At 40.0% G+C, this 23,808-nt stretch overlaps 1 protein-coding gene across 1 annotated transcript in view; it reads right to left on the bottom strand.

The window, feature by feature from the left end:
• The window catches only part of LOC108577393 (mucin-17), a 102,387-nt gene extending 85,632 nt beyond the window's left edge, over positions 1 to 16,755 (bottom strand). The window contains 1 exon segment of the mRNA XM_017940541.1: positions 16,665 to 16,755. Coding sequence (XP_017796030.1) covers positions 16,665 to 16,755 — 91 coding nt within the window.
• Between the last annotated feature and the right edge of the window lie 7,053 nt (positions 16,756 to 23,808).

Genomic DNA, 23,808 nt, shown 5'->3' with positions numbered 1-23,808 from the left:
CGTTAAAAATTGTGCATCATTTCTCTGATTAGACAAATATTGCTCTCTTTCAGAAAACTTTCACGTTCGTTAAAATATGAAAATTGAAATTCGACAATGATTCAAGGGATTGAGAAAGTTCTCTCAAATTCAAACTCCCACAGAGAAATAATAATTTTTAAAACACTGAAAATCACTCGACGATAATTCACAAATTGACTAAAATTTAGAAATCGTCGTCGTCGTTGTCAATTATAATCGCATACAGGTGTAAAAATTCTTATGGTAGGACAGTGCACCGCGAGAAATGAAGTTCGAACGTGAACAGGAATTTCAGGGTTGCATCACACAGCTGGAAAATATGAAAATTCTTGAGCCGCTAATCTACGATCGCAGGAATGGAAGGACGCCTATTATAATTACAAAGTGGCTGATCTTTACGAGGTAACCTGCTGCCACCGGTCGTTTATCTTACTTTCTTCTTACGTAAAAATATCGCTGACGTTCGTCGCGATTCGATACCGCGAATCGATAATGTCTTCCGTATACGAAGTCTCTCAGGATATGCTCGTTGTTTAATTGCGGATGAGCTAAGCCTATTACGGGCTCGGTGAAAAATCTTTCAAAGCGTCAGAACGATCTTCCGACGCTTCGATAGAGATGCAATTCTCTGTGAAGGTGAGAATGCAGCGAGGAATGGGCAAAAAATGTTTCGCCACAGCGTAAGCTCGATATTTTTACCTATGACTCTGGTGAAACTGGCAATCTGTCATTTTAATAGTTTTCGTAAGAGTGGTATTAAGATGGACTTCGGTATGTACCAGCCTAAGTTGCAGTTTTTATCACCGACGAGTTGCAACTATTATAAATTGTAGAAAAATTCTTTTACCAACTTCTTTCGCTACTACTTTCGTCAATCTTTTTTGCTAGTTTTCCAAATGAAAGTCTCGTTAATTTCTATCTCAAATTTACCAATACTTTGCTATTTCTTCCAAATCGATCTCTCCTTACCAATACTTTCAAATTTTATTCACTACCATTTCCAAGTGAAACCTCTAATTATACAAAAATTCAATCAACTCGTTCTTCCAACTCGTTACGTCGAACTCTCACAATATGAAAAATTGAAGGAGGAAAAAATTCTGAATGCCTTCGTTAATGCGCGCACAAATGATATTCCGACTCGGCGAATCGCCACTGACATCACTGAACACCAACGATAATGAACTTATTAAAAAAGAAGACACATCACCAGTGTCGAAGATGTTCACTCGAAGACTCACATATGCTAATCATCGAGAAGAGACGACGGTGGAGGAAGATGAGAGATGACGGAACAGGGAGGACGAAGTCCTCGTTAGAACGGTAAAACTGGCGTCGACGTTGTTCCAGGACGAAGGACGTCAACCTATCGATGTCCATTGTGCGTGAACGCCTCGTTAAAAGAACTACGGCCAAAGGCAACGGTATTACGCGCACGCGGATGCGAGATCTCGCGAATCGTTCGAGCCCAGGACTGCCCGAAGGCTGCAATTTGTCGAAGGATGACGCGGTCTTCTTCCTTCCCGTCAGCCTTGTCGTCGATCGACGCGTGAGCCGTGGTCAATCATTCGTTACGTGGACGAGTAACAGGAAGATGACAGGTATCGATAGATAGCGGACGCGAACGATGGCCGTAGGAAGCGGATTTTGTACAGTTACTGATATCGTAACGAGGAACCAGTGTCGGTTTTTGTGAAACTTCCACGTAAAGTGATTCTCGAAAAATAATTTCGCGCGTATTTTTCCTTCTTTTGCCGATACTCGTTTACGTTGAACGAGAGGAAATGGTAATTTAGGACCTTTGGTTTCATTTACTTGGGAATTATTGGAGATTTTTATATTTTTGAATATTTGCGGGATACTATTACTCTCTGAAACGTTTATCAAAATTTCAGTCGAACCGAAGTCGAAATTTAACTTTTGGCAAATTGAAAGAATAGATAGGTATCCTCCGAATTTGCTTAAATTTTGTATTTATACTATATGTAAATTTTGGTCAGATAAATTTGAAAAATTTTCAAGGGTTGTTTGATTTATGACGAATCCTAACAAGATCAGGAGTATGCTGAGATTTTACCAGAGATTTTGAATATTACCATGAACTCCAGCTTCAGATTTTTTGTTACAATTTCGTCACACGTTCATCTGAATAATTCCGGAAATGTCTTTCTGGAAATGTCGAGGATAAAAATCTAATGGAGTTAAGCGAAGGGTATTAAAATCGTGGTGCAATTCAGAGGCGAGTTTCGGGACAGATACGTGGATAGATTTTATGGTAAACCCTGGCGAAACTGGTACTATAGAATCCAGGAATTCTGGAAACAGACTCGTACTGGTCGGTGCAGGAAAATAATCGAAGAATTACGAAGTACACCAGGAGAATACTAAGATCGTGGCTAGATACAGAATCTCAACTGTTCGTGGTAATGTAAACTTCATGCTCGGTTACAATATGATCAGCTCACTTGGTAGAATCCTAGAATCGTGGAGAATTTCAAAATTCTCCCGTGAAATTTATACCACATTTCTATATACACATATGTACCTAAAACAGTAACAATAAAGTGAGGATAAAATAGAACTGTGAAATACAATACTCGGAAATATCTACACCCAATACGAATATTTTCTTACTACGAAGTTATGGTAACGAGAATATCCACGCCCAACATTGTGATATAGAAAAATTACAACAGACAATGAATAAATCAATTTTTTTAAATTCTTTATCTGATTAAATTAGCTATTTAAAAACACACAATTTAAAAATAAAAGAAGCTTTTCTCCTATACTCTCCAGTTTCCAAAATATTCCAAAAAATGTGTTTCTAACCCCAACTTTGAGTGTTGTTTTCACCCCTTCAATACACACGATTGTCAATAAAAAAAAAATACGTGTCAAATATTTTTCTGTCAACTATCTCCGACATAAATTTCGTCAAAATTCTAATACGTTAAATTTTACCAAAATCGGTGTGTGTAAGTTTAATGTATTCCCTCGTAACCACTGTAATTCAGTGAAAATCAGCTGATGTCTAAATCTATCGAAAAATATCACCGAGAAATCTAAGTTCAGCTAGAATTTAATATTCACCAGGCGACATCAAAAGGAACGGTTCTTCCCGAAAAAAAAAAACCGTGGCATCGCCTCGTTCGGTGTCCACTTTACGACGATTCAACCTATTTCGTCCTATCCAGTTCTCTTCGTTCGAAACGATTAGAGAGACTCTTCCAAAGAAACGAAAGAAAAGAAGAACGTGTCACGAGACAACCGAAAGCACAATCGTGGAATCCTGCAAGAATTTCAGAAAACTGGTCCCTGAACGACTGGATTCTTTTATTTAAAATAGAAATTCGCTAAAAAGGAGGAGAGATCAACACAGGTATGTATGGTTATTACTACACGATTCGAGAATTTGAACAGAAGTTGGCTTTTTTCTTCCTGCTCACGTGACACACCTGTATTTGAATAGAATTTCAATTGGATTTGAGCATTTCTTAAGTATGTGGTTTATGGTTGTGTCCTCTTTGCCGAGTTTCGCACGCGTGTACGCGTGGACACCCGTTTCCTCGATCGCCATACGCAGACCACGCGTTCGATCATGGATAAATTTAGAATGTCGTGGCGAAATCGAATTTTTTCCCCAGGCTTTACTGTGTTTCTCGAGGTAAATCATGGATTCGAGTTATCGGTGTCACCTGGACTTGGCTAGATTGTTCTGAATAAACTATAGTCTATGATTGTAACATTGAAAGCTTGAAAATGGTTGAATCACGACAAGTTCTTGTACCTTCACAACATGTTCAGTAAGAAATCCAAGATCTTTCTTAAAGTTTCTTTTCACACTTTTCTCTACATTCCACTACAATTTTTCCTTTAATTAGTAACATGAAATTAAACTTCAACTTCTTCGAAACACACACCTGCTAATCATAGTCAATTATTTCCTTCAGTACTAATTCAAGTTAACTTAAAATTCAACCTGACACTTAGAAAGATATCTTTTCTCTGTCTCCATTATACCAACAGAGAAACACTCGAATAGCGATCGATCGGAATAACTTTCTATCAAAATGAATAAATAAGTACCCACAGACAGCCAATATTTAGAAACAGGAAAATCGTACAAGAAGCCACGCCTAGAAAACATTATACATTAGCTCGCAGGAAGTAAATCTGCTCCCATATAACACAATTCCTTCTCCTTCTTTCCACAATTGACCGGCTGAAACTAGAATAGAGGCTCGAACTTCCTCGATTTGATTCGATCAAAAATTTCACCGATTAATCTCAACGTATAAAGGTGGATCGAGTTTCTTCTGCCCTGGAGAAAGTTTCGTTTCTCGGTCCACGGGGTTTCTCGTAAAAATCCGTGGAAAAATTACCGGGAGACAAGCCAGAGGTCGACCAAGTGTGACCGGATTTTTCCTGGATTCGCACGCACGATTATATCCGACTTTGACTGGTTATTATCTAACAGACGGTTGTGAAATTGAATTATAGAGAATTCCTGCGTCACGGGATGCCTGCGAACCGCTTGGATTTCTTTTCCTTACGCGTACTTTCTCCGTCTGCAAGGCAAAAGAATCTCCGCGCCTTCTGTTCTATTCCAACGACACAAGTCTCTCTTTCTTCATCGTGGTTTTTGATGTTCCGACATCTTCCAAGCAGAGAGAGTATTCCAGCCTCTGCGATTCACCGTTTCGTCGTTTTTGTCAGGAGCAAGAAGAAAAAGATTTCGAAACGAGCCATCGTTCGAGAAAATCGAGTTCGTTTCGATGGGTTCACCGCTACCAGTTTCGCGTTTTTACTCCTCGCTTCGTGACTTTCTTTCAGCGTGATCGAATTGCGTTCGGTTGTTAATTCTCCTCGATTCACTTCCGCGAGAAAACCGACGTAGATTTACTGTCCTGCTGATCCTACTAATAAATAACTTTTATTTATTTATTTTTTTATTTTTGTTACGAATAGATCCTCCGCGAAATCTATCAAAAGTGGCGATGTTTATCGGTCTGACCGCCAGGTGTATCATCGGACAAATTAAAAGGATACTGATAAATCATTACCTCGTTTCAGATTAGACAGAGTTACTTAGACTGGCAGTCTCTCACCTCATAACTAATCGCTTTTTATTACCCTGCCCATCAATTAACCTCTGCCTCGCGATCTTTTTATTACTCCTAATAAAACACATCGACCAAAATTCTTCGCTGTGTATACATTCTCGGGTGATAAAGAGTCTCGAAAATAATTCAGCGTCAAAAATGTTTAGACACGTAGCTGTGTATCATAAACTTTTTCCACAGAATTTCTCCATATAGGTACTTTGAAATCTTACTGGACTTTTCAAATAGTCGCGGCACTTTTCGACCTGCTAAACTCGAAACTTTCCCCTTAAATAGAGAATAGGTAAATATATTGGATAGAGACTGGTCGGAAAGGTGCTCGTTAATGCAACACGTTCGAATTTCGATGCTAATGGAGTCGGCGGAGGCTATTCGAGGTCGTGACTGTCAAAGAGCGTGGCGGAAAATCAGAATTCACGTCAAGTCGCGTCGTATCTTTGAGGACACTGGCGAAACACGTAAATAGGTTTCTAGCTTACGGGGAATTTTTTCACCTCTCTTTTACGCAAACTAGTTCTGTGACAGAGGTACGGACTGGGTTGGTTCGCGGGTTTCGAATCAGATCGATCGTCCGGCGAGAATATACGTCGAGCTTGCGACACGTTCCTCTGGAGAGGAAAATTGCGAAATTCGTATTGTAATAGTCGTGTTCTGTGTCATAATACCGTGTCTGTCGTTATTAATTAATCGTCTGAGAACAAAAGGAGGCTCGACTTCAAAGTGTAATTCTTATCTGATCGAAGGGAGAAATGAAAAGTAGATTTATCGACGAAATAGATCTTTCGTTAAGTAACGAGCAGAGGAGAGATTTGATTGCTTGAAATATCGTTTGTCTAGCATGTGACGTGCAGGACCAAGGAGAAAGAAAGTGATCGCCGAAATATGTTAGACGAGGAAGATTATGTTTGTGAGAAACTTTTGTGAAATAGAAATCCAATTACTTTTTTGTCAAACTTGGTTTCTATTTTTGCCTGTACTCAGAATTAAAATTCAACCAATTAGATTCAAGCTCTTTAAATTTTACGAAAACTTGTAATTCATGTAGACTATATCCATGTAGACTATACTTCGAACCGCAAACAACGAAGGAATAAATTAAAAATCTTCTTGTTTTAAAGAACCGATAGGAATAGATCCGAACAAATTTCACGAGAATCCACCTTAATTAGCAAAACAGATTCAGCATTAAAAATCGTCTAACCGAACCCTGACACGTTTGAGCCAAATGAAAAAAAAAAATAAGAAATAGACCTGACCATCGCAAGAGACAGCGTCTCGAAACACCAATTTGAGCCACGATGAACTTGAATTCGTGTCCCAGACAAGCGGAAAGCGTTCCACTCTCGAGTCGCGCCATTCAGAGACGAGGAAGCGTAGCCTTTGCCAGTGATGTCACGTAACGACCCGTTAGCAGAGCCTTTTGTTTAACACGGTTGCATAAGATTATGCAAAAATCTGGGTCACCGATCGAGCGAAACCAATCTGGATCGAAGCGTGAGCTCACGGAGGCCTGTTATTACGCTTCATCCATCGCTACGTTGCCTTTGTTTAGCACCCGAGCGTATTCGCGACACGTCCCGATGGCCCGTTAACGTTATTCGTTCGCGTGCGATCTGTCATCAGGCGAATTCCTACGCGACTCTCCTCCGCTCGATCCACCGCCGGATGGAAATCTCAGATCGACCAAAGTACGAAAAGTTCGCACGCGGGACGGCACCGTACGCGGAAGTGGAACGGTGCGAATGACCCCGTGGAAAATTGGTTTCGATTGAAACCGTTTTGGTTCCTTTGATCTCGGCGTTTCGTAAAGAGTGACTGGCTCGTATTGAACGGCCTATGAGCGATTTGTCGAAACGATAGGAATAGTAAAGCTTGCATAATTCGGTAAATATTTACTTTTTCCTTCAAAAATCGTGGAAAATTGAAAGTTCACCGGTGACATTTTCACGATATATTACGTTCTTTACACTTTAAAGTATATAGAGGAAATTTATGAACGCACAGTGGAAAGGTGAAATAAAGAAAAATGTTCTCCCTCGATATCTGAGAAATTTAAAAAAAAATTGCAAATTGCAAATTTCCATAAGATAATTGAAGTACATAATGTGCGTTTATTTCCGCTCTACTTTCGATATTTATTTCATTCTTTACTGGGAGGAATGAAAAGAAGTACAAGTCAACTTTCGTTCGTTTGTCCGTGAAAGAAAAGCTTGGCGATCCGAGAAGAGCAAGAAAGTAAGATCGTGATTGAGAGGCGGTCAGGTTCTCGAAAGCTTGTAGGTCATCAAAACGAATCCCAGGGAGGTAATAGAGAGAGAGAGAGAGAGAGGAAGCGGTCAGAAACGTGTTTTTCTTGCTCGAACCCACGGATGAGTTCACGTTCGTGAAATTAGGACCTGGTCCGAGGTCTCGATACGAGGGAATGCAAACTTTCATCGCCTGGAGCACTCAGACACCGGGAGAGTGATATCCAAGTGTCCACTTTCATGAACCGAATCCTCCCATGGCACATTTTTTCCACAGACGACAGAATTTGCAGTCTTTCTTCCAACTTCGACGTATTAATTTTTCTTCGACGTGACATTATCGACAAATGTCAAACGCCTTCACCTTTTCTACGATGAGTATCTATCAATAAGCACAGCAAATTTTCTGTCGCAATTTATTATAATGGTTAGTCGAAATCGGCTAAAAAATTGTCACAAATCTGGAATGATCGATATCTACATAAAACGTGACAATTTATTTCTGGAGTCATTTTTAATTGCGCCGTTACGTCTGTATTAAACGTAAAATTCATCATCCTTGTATTTGTAAAATGCAAAGTGCATTAACTACTTTCAATTATTGCAAATGATTTCAGAAACGAACTGAATTGACAGGTTAATGGTAACATAAACGAGGCTAGATTTAAAGATAGCAGTGTGCGATATGCAGCATGCAGTTATTACAAGTAATCTGTAATAAGAATGTAATTGTGAAAAGGGATGTTAAAGAAAGAACATAAAAAGAGGCAGAAGAAGTGTTAATGGATGCAGTTGCACCAAGATTTTCAATATTTAAACACAAATCATAAAATAAACATGTATACCACTCAATGTATACAAAAAAAAGAATATAGAAAAAATATACTCATTTCAGTACCACAAATATGAGTGATTAAAAAGAAAATGTATAGTATTGATTCTATCGAAACAAAAATTCATTGCTTGAATTGCAAAATTCCAGAATTCCAGAAGGCACTAAAAAGCTTCGAAAAAGAAAGGGACAATAATGTACATTTCTTTGCACTTTGAACGCAGACGACTCGTAACAAGATTAAAAAGCATCATCGAGGTTACCGAAGCCAGGAAACCAGCTGAGAAAAGTTGATTAACGTCGTCACGTTAAAGGACGTCGGTTCGCTATGACCGTGACACGACGCGTCCCTTTCGAATTCTCGTCCTTGGTCAAGACTGAAATCTGTCTCAGTGTTACTTCGCTCTCTATAACCAAGTAGCAAGCGTTTTAATCGCTGTTCTCGCCGCGCAGCCGATTCGATGGCCTTCCAATGCACCCGGCCGTCCTTTCATTCCACGCTTCCAATGGAACAACGTTGCTCTAACCGGCCGATTCTGATCTGTCTTTCTACGGTGATGCTATTTGTTTAACTCCTTTCGAAGCAAACAGCTCATAGATTCTGGAACATCCCGGGAATTCCAGGTTTCGAGATCCACAGGTGCGGATTGCTTAAGTGAACAGTAATGTTGCAGTTTGTGAAACGGAGGATCGGATGGATCGAGCATCGAATTCCAAGTATTTAGAACGAACGAGGATTAACGATTCTTGAGGATTTCAAAAATTTAGCTCGCTGATTTGGTCAGAATCGACGCGAGACACTTTAGAATCCTGTAAAGCGAAATGGAACTCTTCGAATCGCCTGAAAATTTCTTTGAGTGGACCAGAATTGCTCGTTTATAATTTTTCTCGATCTCTTTAAAATTTTTCTAAAACGAAATGAAACCTTAGCTGAAGAATCAAAGAACGTAATTTCCAGGTATTTTATTTTCCAAAAAATTCTCTCAAGTTTCTCAAATTTGACCAACTTAAAGTAGAACGTAAAACTAGTGCAACATCGGCAGTGTAATAGAATAAAGAACAATCCAGAATTTCACGGTCGATATTTCGTCGAGAGGAATTCCACAGGTACAAATGGGAGATACTGCTTCAACTCCTCTATTGGCTCGTGTCGAGAGCTCGTGCAACGCAGCATCGTGATCATTCGGAGAAAACGGGGCTACGTGAGATATTTCGTCGTGGTTTCACTTTGATCGGCTGTAAGGCATTTACAACGCACTTTGTAGCTTTCAATTAGTTGGAATTTCACGTGTTTCAAACCCTTCGAACGCTGAAAAATTACCATCTTCTGTTTCAAGTATCTTTACGAAGAAATTCTAGTGTAGATATTCTGTAGAAAAATTTGAACTGGCTTTCGGTACTTTGACGTATATGTTAATAGAGTTTATTGTCGTAATTATATCCAACTGCTCGGTACATTTTTGTCACCCATATCCTTTTACGTAGGCAGTCTTAGCGCGTGACGCAAATGCCACGAAAATGTCGCTCCAGTGACTCCTGGCCAATCGAAGTTCGTGTGCGAACATTGTCGAGTATAAATTGAAAGGTAAAGGTGACGAAGAATTCTACGCTTTAATCCTTTCGAACTGAATCAAATCGTTACCTATATTCGTGATACGAGAACTGAAAATTCAACTAGCAGCAATGAACAATTATAATTCATCTTCTTCAAATTCATACCACTTTCTTTGAAAATAAGCGAAGATGATGAAAACTTTACGAAAAAGAATTCACGGTGCAATATTTCTTGAAAAAAAAAATTAGTAAAAAATAAAAATTATAGTATACTAATTCCTCCAAAATTTGTCCGTCTCTTTTAGGACTCTAGAACGATCTCCTTACAAATTTCATGTTCTACACACAAGTTTACAACCTCTCACCATACTCAAACGACTTGCAGAAACGTCACAAATTTCCAGAAGCAACAAGAAGCGGACCAGTTTCCAAAGGAGATCGTGTTTACTAGTATATACCACTCGAAGGGACAGAAATCCACGTCTAACGTAACATGAATCGAGTTCCTGTCGCGCATTTTTTCTCGACTTTTAAACGCGTCTCCGCGTTTCGCGGTATACGCGTTGACGTTACAGCAGCAAATGGCGAATTAAACGGCACTCGAAAAAGGAGTGCCTCCCCTTAGAAGGCCGGCCTGACAATTGCGCAAAACGGACAGAAGTCGCGTTTCTCGCGGGACCCGAGACACATCAGTCGGTTTTTCCAACGAACGGAGAAAGTTCCCGCGCGCCAAACCGAGCTGACAAAAGGGAGAGAAAAGTATACTGTTGCAGCTTCCCATTTCTCCACGTGAAGACGAAGAGATAATTCTGTTCGATGCTCCTCGTATCTTTCTTTTTCCTATTTCACGCCTTTTTTCGTGACAGAACTTGCTTCGTTGCAACGGAATTAATTGTAGTCTTTGTTTTTTTGTTTTTAAGTTTGTCGAAAGATTTTGTCATTTTGTATTTCGAGATAAATGAGATGGTAACAGTAATTGGTAACAGTAAAGAATGACGAAGTTAATTTGTGTTGCAGTTAATTAACGGAATGAAATATTTGTCGAGTTGTTGATCTGTTGAGTTTACTTTCCAGAGAATTTCCCAATGGCAGCGATCGATCGATCGGAAAAGGCAAGCTAAGCGCGGACTCAGTTTTCTTACAGCCTGCGACCGAGATTTCCACTTGCATTAATGTGCACCAAATCAATCGAAAGCTTTCACCGTGGATTATTCCGATAGAAGAATACAGTGCTTTCCCATGCTCGTCGAAGAGCAGTCTTCTCGATGATTTTCATTAACCCTGTACGTCGTTCACGAGGAAATCGAACTGCTCACAGCCTATCGGACTGGTTCGATCTTTCCGTAAAAATTGTACGAACAATAATCTCTCTGATAAATCTCCACTTCATTGACGTTATTCTGGAATTAATACACCAGAAATTTATGGAAGTAAATATTCAGAAAATTCTCTAATCCGCTTCTTTAAAAATGGATCTATACAATTAAAATTCAAAGAAAATTACTTTCGCAAAGAATTCACGCCCTTAATTAAAATTCTCAGCAAAAGTTGTTACTTCCAAAAGTAACTTCTCACTTTCCATCACTCGCCGCTCTACTCTTCCAAGACAGTAGAAGCAAACTCTCAGACATCTCGCGCTAACTTCGCGATTTATACCATAGTAATCATCTCGAGAGACCTTCCACTTTCCACCGCACAGTTTCAAACGAAAAAAAGAAATTCTCCACCTTATAAATTTCTACCGATTTTCCCAACGTAAGACCAGCTACAAACCCTGCTAAAAGTCCTTGCTATAACACTTGATCGAGTCGTACAGTTAACAGTGCTAACGCTAAGAAACAGCGGCAAGAACCCAAGCAGCGATCTATCTACATAAAATCCAAGTCCGCGAAGCGGTTACAGCACAACCAGAAGATCACGAGTAGAAGCGAGAGAGCGAGAGAAAATGAGAGAGAGAGATAAGCGGTGAAACGAGGTTCGCGCGGCGGAACAGAGGCGGCTCGTTGCATTATTCGTGGCATTTTTATCGGCGCCGGTTGGCCTTGCGGACATTACCTCCGTGTTCCATTCACTGCTGCAAAACAGGAGAGATCGTCGCTCGGCGAGGATCTCCGCTAACGAGCCTCGATTCCCCACCGGATCGTTCGTCTTCGCGGTGAAAGAGTCGTCCGCGGACGCCTAATATACAATCCTATCGCGAGAAGATCCTTGTGCGTGCAGCTTGCAAAAGCGCCGTCCTAACGGCGATCTTATCGCCCTCGCTGTTTGTTTTCCATCGCGTACACCGACGCGACGCTTACCTCTTCTGGGCGAATATTTTCCTCCAAGCCGATCTACGATCGCTGTCCAGCTAAAACGTGACAAGAGACGTTGCCCCGATGTCGCGAATTTTTAGATCCTTTGAGGATCTGAACTTGAGGAATTTTGGAGAGAGATGGAAAACTGTTTTTGAGAAGCTTGCATTTTCTTTCTCTTTCTTCTTGTGTTGTTGAAGTTACTGTTAGTGTTACTATTTTTTCGAGATGCTTGACGCTGTTGTTATTGTTGACTTCGTTCTTTAGTTCTTTGCTAGCAGTGTTGTTTACCTTCTCGATTGTACTGTTTCTCTTTTTTATTACGCTGTTCGTGTGATTGCCTTTAGGTGCTGTTGACGTTTACTGTTTTGTTTACTTTACAAGTGAGAGGAAAGTTTGTGTAAGAAATGTTTGTTAAGTGTTGTTCCGAATGTTCCTGAGAAGTTTTAATATTTACTGTATCTCGTGCAGTTTGGTGGTTATTATTTGATAGTATCGTTGCTTGAAGAATTTTCATGCTTAAACTACACTTAGAAGGCAAGCTCTTTGGATATTGTTGAGAAATGAGTGCTGTAATGGAGGGCGTTGCCCTGATGGGAACTGTTAAATGATTGCAGCGGTTAAGCGTTTAGAATGCCACTTTGGCTTTGGAATAAGGACAAATGTCTCTGGAAAGCAATTCTGATTCTTTCGAATCAGATATTTCGCAGTTACACCGACAGAAATTCCTACCAATTATCCTTCCTTCGAGGAAAAACGTGTTAATCATAATCTCAAGAATCCTGCGTTCTAAAAATCCTAAAGAAATGATTTCATCAAAATTCTAATTCACTGAAAAATTCCTAATCAAACAATTCTAATTCACAAATGTGTTCCCAATTATCTTGATCGATTACATCAACGTTACATTCCACTTTTCACCTTCCAAACACCAAAAAGCACAAAAATATACAAATACCTCCAATTAAACCTATTTTTTAATCGATCTATAAAACAATCTGCGAAACAATTAATCACACCAGCATATTCATAATATTCCCTGAATCGCTGCATTCTGTAGTTCCCCGGCGAACAACGAGTCGTTTCGAAGATACAAGCGGAAGATACAAAGTTGGTTTGTTTTTGTAATTCCGCGGGCAATTCGCTCGGCCAACGAGCAACCGGAGAGTCATCGTTCGCGGTTCCGCTGCGGAATTAATGGAAGAATTATGCGAGCCGGCTCGTGCTGGCGAATGATTACATGCATATTTAATAAAGACGCGAGCCGTTCTATCAGCGAGCACCGACCGCGAAATCAAACGTTTCATGTATACACATTTCAGACTATGCTTCTGCATCAGGGGAACAGGCATAGTAAACACGCGTATTTCGCGTTCGTCCCGTTATGTAACCGGTTGCTTTTTGGAAACCTGTCTGAGACGGAGGTATACATATGTTGATACAGCGTGTAACAAAAGTTGCTAGACTGTGAATTTAATTATGCATCGTGGTTGAGTGGAAGACGGTAAAACTTGAAGCACGATACGTTCATAAGTTGGTAAATTTACCGAGTGACTTGAAATATTTAAAATGGAAAAAACACCTTTGCAATCTGAGTTTAAGAACTTTTGTTACACACTGTATTTTCATCCTCAATGTTATCAATACCTGAGAATATCAATTTCTAATTATTTTGTCCTAGCTATCCGTTCGATTGCACAGTGAAATCCATCACAATTTATCTACTCTTATTGAAGTGACTGGAATTTTTCATAATTTCCTCACTTCTATTCACAAACTGTTGAAACTTTTTATCCAAAGGAATTTTACGTAATATTACTTCACCCGATTTAGAATAACTTTACATTCTTCTACAGCAGATACCCGTTCCCAAGAAATTCCCCTTCTGACCCAATTTGCTAAACGCAGAAAAAGCGTAAGAAAAGGTAGCAAATACGATTAAGTGAATCGTGTACCATATTTCACGAGGGTTCGTACCTACAGGCTCGGTTCAATTAGCGATAAGATCTTAACGACAGTATCGTTCGATCTACATCGACTGGTATACGTCTAATCGATGATCGACGGTAGCGTGTGTGGACGGGACGTAATCGTCGATCCTGGATCCGATCGAGGAATCGAAGAAGCGGATACCCTAGCGGAACACGCGCCTGAGCGTCTTGAGCACCATAAGCCGCGCGCGAACCGTTATGCCGTTCGTAACACACAAAGTATCGGCATTATTTTCTAATGCGCGCGTAGTTCGCAGGTCCCAATTTCTCTGGGTTTATGCATCAGCCCCGCGAAGATCGGTTTCATTCGCCGTTTCCGTTCTGTTTTCATGTGGAACGATCGTTCGCCGCCTTTGTCGATTGATCTTTCGCCGTTTCGATCGGCCGATTAAATGGAATTAGGACACCTGTCTGCCCGATGATTGCGAAATATTTTCGAAGGCTAGCTTTGAGCAGATTTCACGTGATAGTTGTGACGATACAGATGAATATTGTAATTTTATTCATATTCTACCGTAATTTTATTCATTTCGTATAACGTATTAACGTATTCCTTTTGATTATTTTGAGAGAAACAGAGTTAAAAATCGAGGATAATCGTATGTGGTAAGTTGTAATAGATATTTCTTATACCTGCTTATATTTTCCACTGTGTATAAATAAGAAATAAAATTGGAAAGTACACACTACTTACATTTTTTACATTAACGTTATTAGAATTATCCCCAAATGTCAAATATTCACTCGTTCATTTCTATTTAAAAATTTCTTTTTTCCTCTGTTTAACATTACGTTCTCCTAATTTTCATAATCAAAACACAGTAATAAAAATTTCTTCTTCATTGGCCTGTTTCAGAATTTAATCCTATATCCAAGAAAAAATCTGTGATTCTTCCCAAAAGAAAAAAAAAACACTTAATTTATTCTCATCTTACGATCCATAAATTAGCTTCACAAATTTATCCTCGTCACTGTTTTGCGTTCTATTTCGTGGAATTGATACTTTTATCTGAAACAAGGAAGCGTGAATGTTTTCAAGGAACTATTGCCGCCATCCTATTTACTTTCCGGATCATTTGGGTCACAAGAATTTACGCGACGTATTGTTACGTCGCGCACACCGTTACGCGGTTTGCAACACCTCCGACCGCGGCGTTATCTCTTTAATGTATTCCTCAGCTGTTAACGTTAATTCCATTGAGCTTATGCAACGTGTTCCTCAAAATTACCTTCATTCACTAATTCCTTTGCCTCAGACCGCCTCTGGTAACCATATCAATTTCAATCTAACGCTCGTCCCTGTCTCCTTTCTCACGAATACACTTAATAATGCCACGATTCCCCACAGAATCTGGTACTAATTTTTTAATGCCAAGTGTGTACCTTTTTCTCTCGCTACTAACGCTTTTCCCTCTATTTTCCCTTGCCACTGACGCTAAATTATTCATTAAGTTTTCTAAACACTTTTATTTGAAGAAAGTTTATATATCAATATATGAATGCAATAATCTCGAACTTTATTTCACTCGGGCACAATAAAATTGGTCACAAAAATTCAAGAAATTTTCCCTGCGAAATCAAAATACGAATACAAATGTTTCACAAATGTATGTTTTTTTTTTTTTTCTCTTTTTATTATAGTAAGGAGCTTTGTTTTTCTCCGTTTCTTTCCTACTTCCTCCTGTTCGCATTTTCAACGACAAATGCTTTAATCACAAAGAAGGTTCGCGCAAAGCGTGTTCAAAGAGCCGCGCGCGAACAATCGCGCACGCCGGTGAGAGCTGCGCCGCGATCGTGTAAAAGTGGATGTCCTATTAATGGAAAACAACCGCGTTATCTCGGCTTCCACGCGGAAGAACAGCTGTTGCACGGAGGAATTGTCGCTCGGCAAGCTTCCTATCCGCGTCGCGTTCCCTCCTGGGCTCAATCACCACGAAAATCGTGTCAACCGTCAGGAGAACCCTTCCTGCATCGCGGAATTACACAACGAGCGTTCCGCGACAAGTCTTTTCTCCCTTCTCGAGGCGACGAATTAGAAAGTGTTTAACGCGTTTGCAGCCACGGTCGGCCAGCATGATGCAAATGTCGTTTGCATAAGTCGAATGAGACATGGAAAATCGCTGTGCCAATTTTTTGATAAGGAAAATATTTAGCTCGATTACACTTCGATTCGTCAGTTTGTTAATTTCACACGATAAGAAGTCAAACGAGAGGCTCAGTTTTTACAAAATATAATTCAATGAATTTTTTAAGAAAAAATGTTTAGCTTCAGGGTGTTACTCGAAAGTTTAACCCTTTCCTTACGATTTAATTTCAGAGACTTTATAAAATTGATTGTTTAAAGAAACCGTGAAATTTTCAGTGACAATTTAGAAGAGTAGAATGAAGAAATGATTTAAATAGTCCTCCTGTCAACCATTGCACAACCGTAATTAGGGTTTCTTAAATCCTATCTGACATTACATCTTTCTACCGCAATTCTCTCTCCATTCCACAACAAATACCCGCATTTTCACAATTCCATAGAGTACAATATTGCATAGAAAACACACGCAAGATGCTCGAACGATATCCACGAGCGAAGACGACACCAAACTCACCCTCGGATCGCGTTTCCACAGCGGCGACGACCACCAACAGCAGCAACGGCAACAGTTTCGTGAACCAAAGCCTCCACATGTCTTTGCCCATCTGCTGCACTGCACGAAATTACCAAGAGGAGATGTGCACTCTCATGTAAAGCTGCCCGTACGTAAAACGTTAGCCCGTTACATCGGCACCAAAAACCCGTCGACGATTTCTTCCTTTGCACACCTTCGTTTACGTTTATCGAAACACCTCTTTGAACCGTGAACAACGACGACAAAAAAAAGAACAGAACCGTGAAAAAAGGTAAAACTGAAGCTACCGAAAAGAATCGTCGAAAGAAATGTTTAAAAACGATTAAAACTACGAGAAAAAAATTGGATAATTAAAATCGACGAATCTTTCCCTCTTGACCTTTTTCATAGTCTATCCCACGGATGGTTAAGAGACGTCGACGAAGAAGAATATAAAAAAAAATGTTCCACCTGGTCACCAGACAGTGCGGAGAGTTAACGAGAGCTCCGGTACTCGACGAGCAGAGCAACCGACCGATTGACCTTTCTCCGGGTGCGTAACTTTGTCTGTGTCCCGGTGAGGACTGAAGGGGAAGCAAGGCCCGCCGCCGGCTGTTGGGAACCGGAGAAAGGTGTATCGAGAGAGAGGCCAGAGGCGAGCCAGTAAGGCCCCTCTTCCATCGCTCCTGTTCCCCCCACTCAGCGACACGATTCAACTGTGTTTCTCTGTTACACCGGTTAGATCGTTCCAACCAGCTTCCTCCTTCTTTCTTGCACACCCCGTGTCTTCGTCGGCGTTTGTGGTAGCGAGAAGTGGCCGTTTGCTTAGCACGCCGCCACCGCCGCCGCTCTTTCCTCTTCGCGAGATTGTTATTGTCATTGTAATTGCACACGCGCTTACGTTCGCGCCGACTGGACGCGGCCTTGCGTCCTCCTCCTCGCTTTTCTATCCCCCTTTTCTTCGCTGACTCCTCGAGGTAGGAGTTGGGAGGAGGACGAGAAGGGAGAGATAGGGGAGGATTGAGGTTCGAGGGTTTTTGGAGAGTGAGTATGGGAGCGATGAAGTCTGAGCGTTGAGGGAATGGTAGGATTGAAATTTGGGAGGATTTGAGGATTGTTGAATATGGAAATTATGTGAGTATGAGGAAGTGTGAGTATTGGAATGACGAAGTTTGGGATTAAGGGAATGTCGAATTGAAGGACCATGAGAATGGACCATGCATGTCCCATGAGGGACCAAGGGGAACTGGGATTAGGGGAAAAAATGAGAATCACTGAAAATTAAACTGATGTGAGAATAAAGGAATCGAAGATTAAGGAAATGTGGGATTAGAGTATTATAGGGATGATAAAATTAAAAATTGCAGGAATATAAAAAAAAAACGGGAAATAGTAAAATTACAAATGGAAGAAATGCAAGAATAAATGTCGAGCTAAAAATTAAAGGTGATTCGATAAAATTTGATCAGACATTAGAACAGATTAGATAATATCGACAATTAAACGCTGAAATAGCACACGCGCTCCACAAAATGTATCTCTAAGCGTTTAATCGTAAATCAGAAAAACAGTTTCTAATTTGCTTTCACAGTAAGCTAAATAAAAGTAGTAAGTGTTTCAGTATTTATCTACCGGCGATTTCTTCTATAAACATAAAGAAAACGCTTTTAATTCGATTAAAAATGAAACACAACGTTCAACGAGGCGGTGCAACAAATATTCATAAAGAAAGTTGTTCGATTAATGCTAGCAACGAGCCAGGTTCGTTCTTTTTCACTTCTCTCACATCGTCGTTCCACCATATCTCGCCACTTTCGAGCCGTATCGCACGGCCACCCGTTACATAGTAATTCTAACCGCTGTGCTAGTGACGCGAGACGCCGTCACAGATGTTACATTTGCGTTAATTTACCTGTCAGAGCGTTGCATCGCTAATTGGAAAATTCACAGCCACCCTCGAGTCGTTTTCAACAACCATGAACCGTATACTCGCATTGATCGATACTGAATTATCGCAGAAATGATCGAGCATGAGTGGCATAGTATTTCTTGCGATAATAGCGCAATTCTGGCTGAGCGTGATTCTGTACGATGAAGCGTATTGATTATGGCGTTGATTATGTTCAAATTGAATACTTCCGTCGAGGGATAAAATTGATTTATATCACAGTTCTTCTTAATTTGTTAATTTTTCACCCGAGAACGGATCTGTCTATTAACTGTAAATATGAGAACGCGCGATCGACGGATGATTTATTCATAGAAGAGATAAACCGAGAGGCTTGGAGGCAAAAAAATATTACTTTCGAAAATAACGGATCTTCAATTTACTTTTTCTCCGGGAGAAAAGTAATTTATGCGAAATACTTGACTAAAAACAGCGAACCATCCGTTGAAATGTTACCTTTCAAATGTTTGGAGATTTCACGCGACACGTTCTATCGAAAAATGTTCCACCGTGAAACGTTCATTTGGATGAATGAATAAAAACGGTCGACGAGAAAGTGGATAAAAAAAGAAAAAGGGAAAAAATCGTAACGAGGAAAGCAACGGTTGCATTTCATCGTAGAGATGAAAGACACATCTCGCGCGTTTTATACAGCAATATTTTTAAAGAATGTCCACTTTGCACGTGTGATACGTGGCAGCTTTTACTCCAGCGAATGCCTCTCTGATGGAGGAATGCCATTTATTATACTCGTACGTTCGAGTATGTGATGCGCTAGTTACGCTCGACAGTGTAAAAATAACAGTATTCCCATTATTATTGTAAAAGAAATACAGCCTTGTGGAGAATGAGTTACGATTGGAGTTACTAATGCATTGGAAGTGCACAGAATCCAAGGTAAAATGATTAATATATTAAACATAAAAGTAAAATCAATACTCTGCCACCTACTAAGCAAAAAATTGCCTAATCTTAGTGCCTAAATTACTCTAGTAATTTAAAATGCAAAATTACCTAAAGTTTCAGTCACATTGTTTCACATACAAAGTCTTTTAAGAACTTTTTAACATTTGATTTAAATACCCTTGCAATAATTCACCAATTTTCCCTTCGTTCAAAGTGTCATCCAAATACTCATAAATTAACGTCCCAAAAAATATAAAAGAATTTCCAAGAGATTCTGCCTACATAAAACCAAGCACCATCGAATCGCCCACGAATTTCTCGACGCCTCTTTCGAACGATCCTGTACGCGTCCAAGATTCAGTCTCTCGGGACGCTCCTGTTTAAGTCAACCTTGCGGTACACCTCCCGATAAGGTGGTCCACCTGTTGACCAGACTGAACTGAATGAACTCGACGGGGAAATGGGCACGGTTCTTGAAGGAAGCTGTACGATAGTGGCACGATGAGAGCGGGGTGGTGGGAGGTTCGCATTATAGGTGGCGACCCGAGGACCTACATTCACGAGCTTCTCTCCTCGGCGGTGTGTCTGCCTCGTCTCCAAAAGTATTCGTGTCGATGTTGTCGGTTGACTCGCTTAGCCAACGATTCTCGAATTCCGTCGCCGAGATTCCACTGGAGAAATTACGCTCCCTTCTCTCCTCTCCATCTTCTTTCCACCTCCTTCCGTTTCTTTCATCTTCTATCTCTCTCTCTCTCTCTCTCTTTCTTCTGAGTTTGCATTTCTTCTTTATCTCTCTCTGTTTCTTCTTAATTTGCATTTCTTCTTCGTCTCTCTCGCTTCTTCGTTTGCATTTCTCGTGGACGAGCATCACGCCCGCGAACCGCGAAATTGAACGACGTCACGGAGAAAATAGCCTTGACGAACGTCCCGAGAGAGTTGATTAGGGCGTGGGTAATTACAGGATCTCGTTGGACGACGTGAAGTCTTTGTTTAAGGGAGATTGCATGGTTGTTGAAGACAGTTTGATGGTAATGCAGAATGGTTTCGTTTTGACGTCTGCAAATGGGATGCTGTGGAATGAGTATTACTGAACACAGCTTTTAGTCAATTTAAATTGCTGTCTTGTTAGTTCCTTCGAATAAAATATTTCGAACAGGGTTGACAAAGAAATTTGCCGAATTATATCGTATACAATTTATTTCCATGGTAATTAAACAAAATAATGTGCAAAACAAATGAAAATACCCAAGAAAAAATAATTTCCACATAGATAAACGTTAAACTTCAACATCACCAAAGAAATTATTTCAAAAATCCTTTCACGTTCGTTCTTCCACGTACACAAAAGATACGGATAATTAAAAAAATCGATTTCCCTCATTCTTCAAACCAGAACCTCCACTTAATCGGTTCATTAGTTCCGGTCTAAATCCCCAAAACAGGTAACAAGACGTTCATCATCTTAATCGTATAATTTAAAAAAATTGCCAAGCCTCTTCTATCACATCGAAGAAACTGCATAAAAGACACTATTACCTAATTCCACTATTCTCGATAGACACCGTTCATTAACAAAACTCGACCTCAATCGCCGAGGAATTATTCACGCTGAACCTTAATTATGCGTTCCTCGAGTTCCGAATAAACTAAACGCGCCTTCGACATATCTCCGGCGACACCTTGAATTTCACACTATGCCTGCATACATATTTCCATCGCCTCGTCATTCTTCCGCATAGCGCGGACAGGGGTCCACAGGTAAGATGAGAAACACGAAAATACACACAGGTGTACGACGAACTTTCTAATTCGTCGGCACGGATCTGTCTAACGAGCGGGAGGATTAGCGTCGCGTATAATTGGGAACGCAAGGACGCCAGGAGATCGTAAAGCTTAAGCGAGCGTAAAAATGGCCGCTAGAGGAAAATCTATGGCATCTGGCCGCGAGAAGAGGAATCGAAACGCGATTACGATGGAATTGCAATCGTCGAACTGCTCACACGTAGGCACGTACCATCGACGTAAGGTTGAAACGTCTGCCATTACAGAGTACGTACTCGAAACTTTGCGTAATCCTGATACGATTATGCGTGACGAACCGTTTCGCAAGCGCAACGATCTTCTTTCGGCGAACGTGATTCTTTTCTTTCATCTTTTGTCTTTGGTTTAGGATCGCTTTCGATGGAGAGTTTTCGTTCGGTGAGAAGAATGGAGGTTGTTTGTAATTTTGGTTATTTTATTAATTTAGAAATTTGAGGGAATTCTGGTTGGAAAATGTGAAGTAACTGTGTTTGTATAGTGAGCTTTGCAATTGAAGGTGATAGTGAACTACTTAATTAGTGAATATAGGTAGCTTTTTTTATTAAAAATGAAGTGAATAGAATATGGAATATTTCTGAATATTTTCTCACGACGCAAATATTAAAAATTTGAGCGTGAAAGGGTTAAAGAAAATTATTTTCGCGATAGTAACCTTGTTAATTAAAAAATAAAAGTAGCTTTTTTTATTAAAAATGAAGTGAATAGAATATGGAATATTTCTGAATGTTTTCTCACGATGCAAATGTTAAGAATTTGAGCGTGAAAGGGTTAAAGAAAATTATCTTCCACATCCCAAACCCTTCGACCACAGTTGGTACCGATCATTCAGAGAATAATCGTTCTAATATCGACTCTGATAGTTTCGATGTACAGTTAGGTCAATCTAAACGAAAGTGGTCTGCAGGTTCGTGAGTTTGTTAACCTTAAGAACCTTCTTACGTCAAGCAAAGAAAGATTAACATCTCGGATCCGTGTCCAAATTTCTACAAATAAATGTTCCAATGCACCTTTCAAACACCTGTAGGAATATGAATTAAGTGCTCTTTGGTTTTTGATTCAGAAATACAGTTTTATTTCTAAATATACAGCACATCCTTCGTCTTTGACATTCGCTCTTACAATATTCCTCATTTTTTTTTTTAATTTTTATTTTTGCCTTAGTAACTCGTCCATCTTACTATCTACTATAATTTCTTTTTCAATTAATATTTGTTAATCACACGAGTGATTGCAGAGAAAAAATTTTCAAAAAATCCCCGTTCTAGAGGACGAATCCTGCATTACTCATTCTTCCTTCGCTCTTGCCTTTCATACTTACTCGCGATCATGCTCGATCACAGATTCGCACACTCTTGCCACGCACCGAGTTTTAATCACGACATCGCTCTTATCACTCGTGCATTTTCTTTAAAAAAAAGAAACTGTCAATCGATCCAAAACACTCTTTACGATCCGTACTATCTCTCTGCCCAAACATTCTTATCTCATATCCTACACACCTGATAAATATTCACGCACCAATTCGCTCTATCGCCTATTTAAAAACCGTGTCAAAGTGATCGTTTTAATCGTACCTAGCCAAGGGAATGCAGAAGAAAGAGGAGAAACCCATAGACAAATAACCATTCACGTTCAATGTAGAGACTTCGACAAGCCAATTATCCAATACACGGATATTGTGTTTCCATTTGTAACTAATGGTACGGTAAATGATTTTCTAGAAACGTCCACGTAATCCGCAAACCGAAGATTCTTCCTGGCATCTCCGCCTCGATTCCTAGCTTTCTGTTTGACTTATTCGCAAGAAACTCGACTCGTACCTCGGCTAATTTGAAATTCTGATCAATATCGAACATCTGGAATGTATATTCATCCTCTGGCAACGCGTGTGAATGTCAGACAATTTTTTATTTTCCACCAAAATATCGTTTCCCGAAAATTACATTGTTCGAGCATCTTGTAACGCGAATCTAAATTTTTCTAGAATTTCACTGGGATCGATCGATCACATAGGTTGTTCATAATCGTCAGATTACCTAAAAGATCTCGTTCAGTTAGTCGTCTGTTCGCCTAATTTGCAACGAGGCATGGATTGAGTGGCCTGTCCGCGAGACAGATTCGGTTAAGCGTGCGGTAATTGAGAAACGGTGGACAAGAGTGAAAGTGCAATTAACGTTATGAACGAATTTGGAAGGTAAATCGAGGCGATTAGACGTAAGATGGACCAAAAACGGCAATAGTTGGCTTCACAAAGAATTTCGATATTTATCCTTTCACAGAAACGAGCCTTTTTCTTCCATCTGAATTTGGCTAGATATTTTTTCTTCTTTCTTTTTGCCACCATTCAACGATAGAAGAAATGTATATTATCGATTTGTTGCGATGTGACAAGAGTAGTACCCGATAATTTTAGCGAAGCAAAAGCCTCGCTAACTTTCACTCTTATCCACGTGATCAACACTCCCCTCC

The sequence above is a fragment of the Habropoda laboriosa genome, unplaced genomic scaffold (assembly GCF_001263275.1).
Source record: "Habropoda laboriosa isolate 0110345459 unplaced genomic scaffold, ASM126327v1 scaffold5, whole genome shotgun sequence".
Lineage (NCBI taxonomy): Eukaryota > Metazoa > Arthropoda > Insecta > Hymenoptera > Apidae > Habropoda > Habropoda laboriosa.
This window is presented reverse-complemented; position numbering and strand designations above follow the sequence as displayed.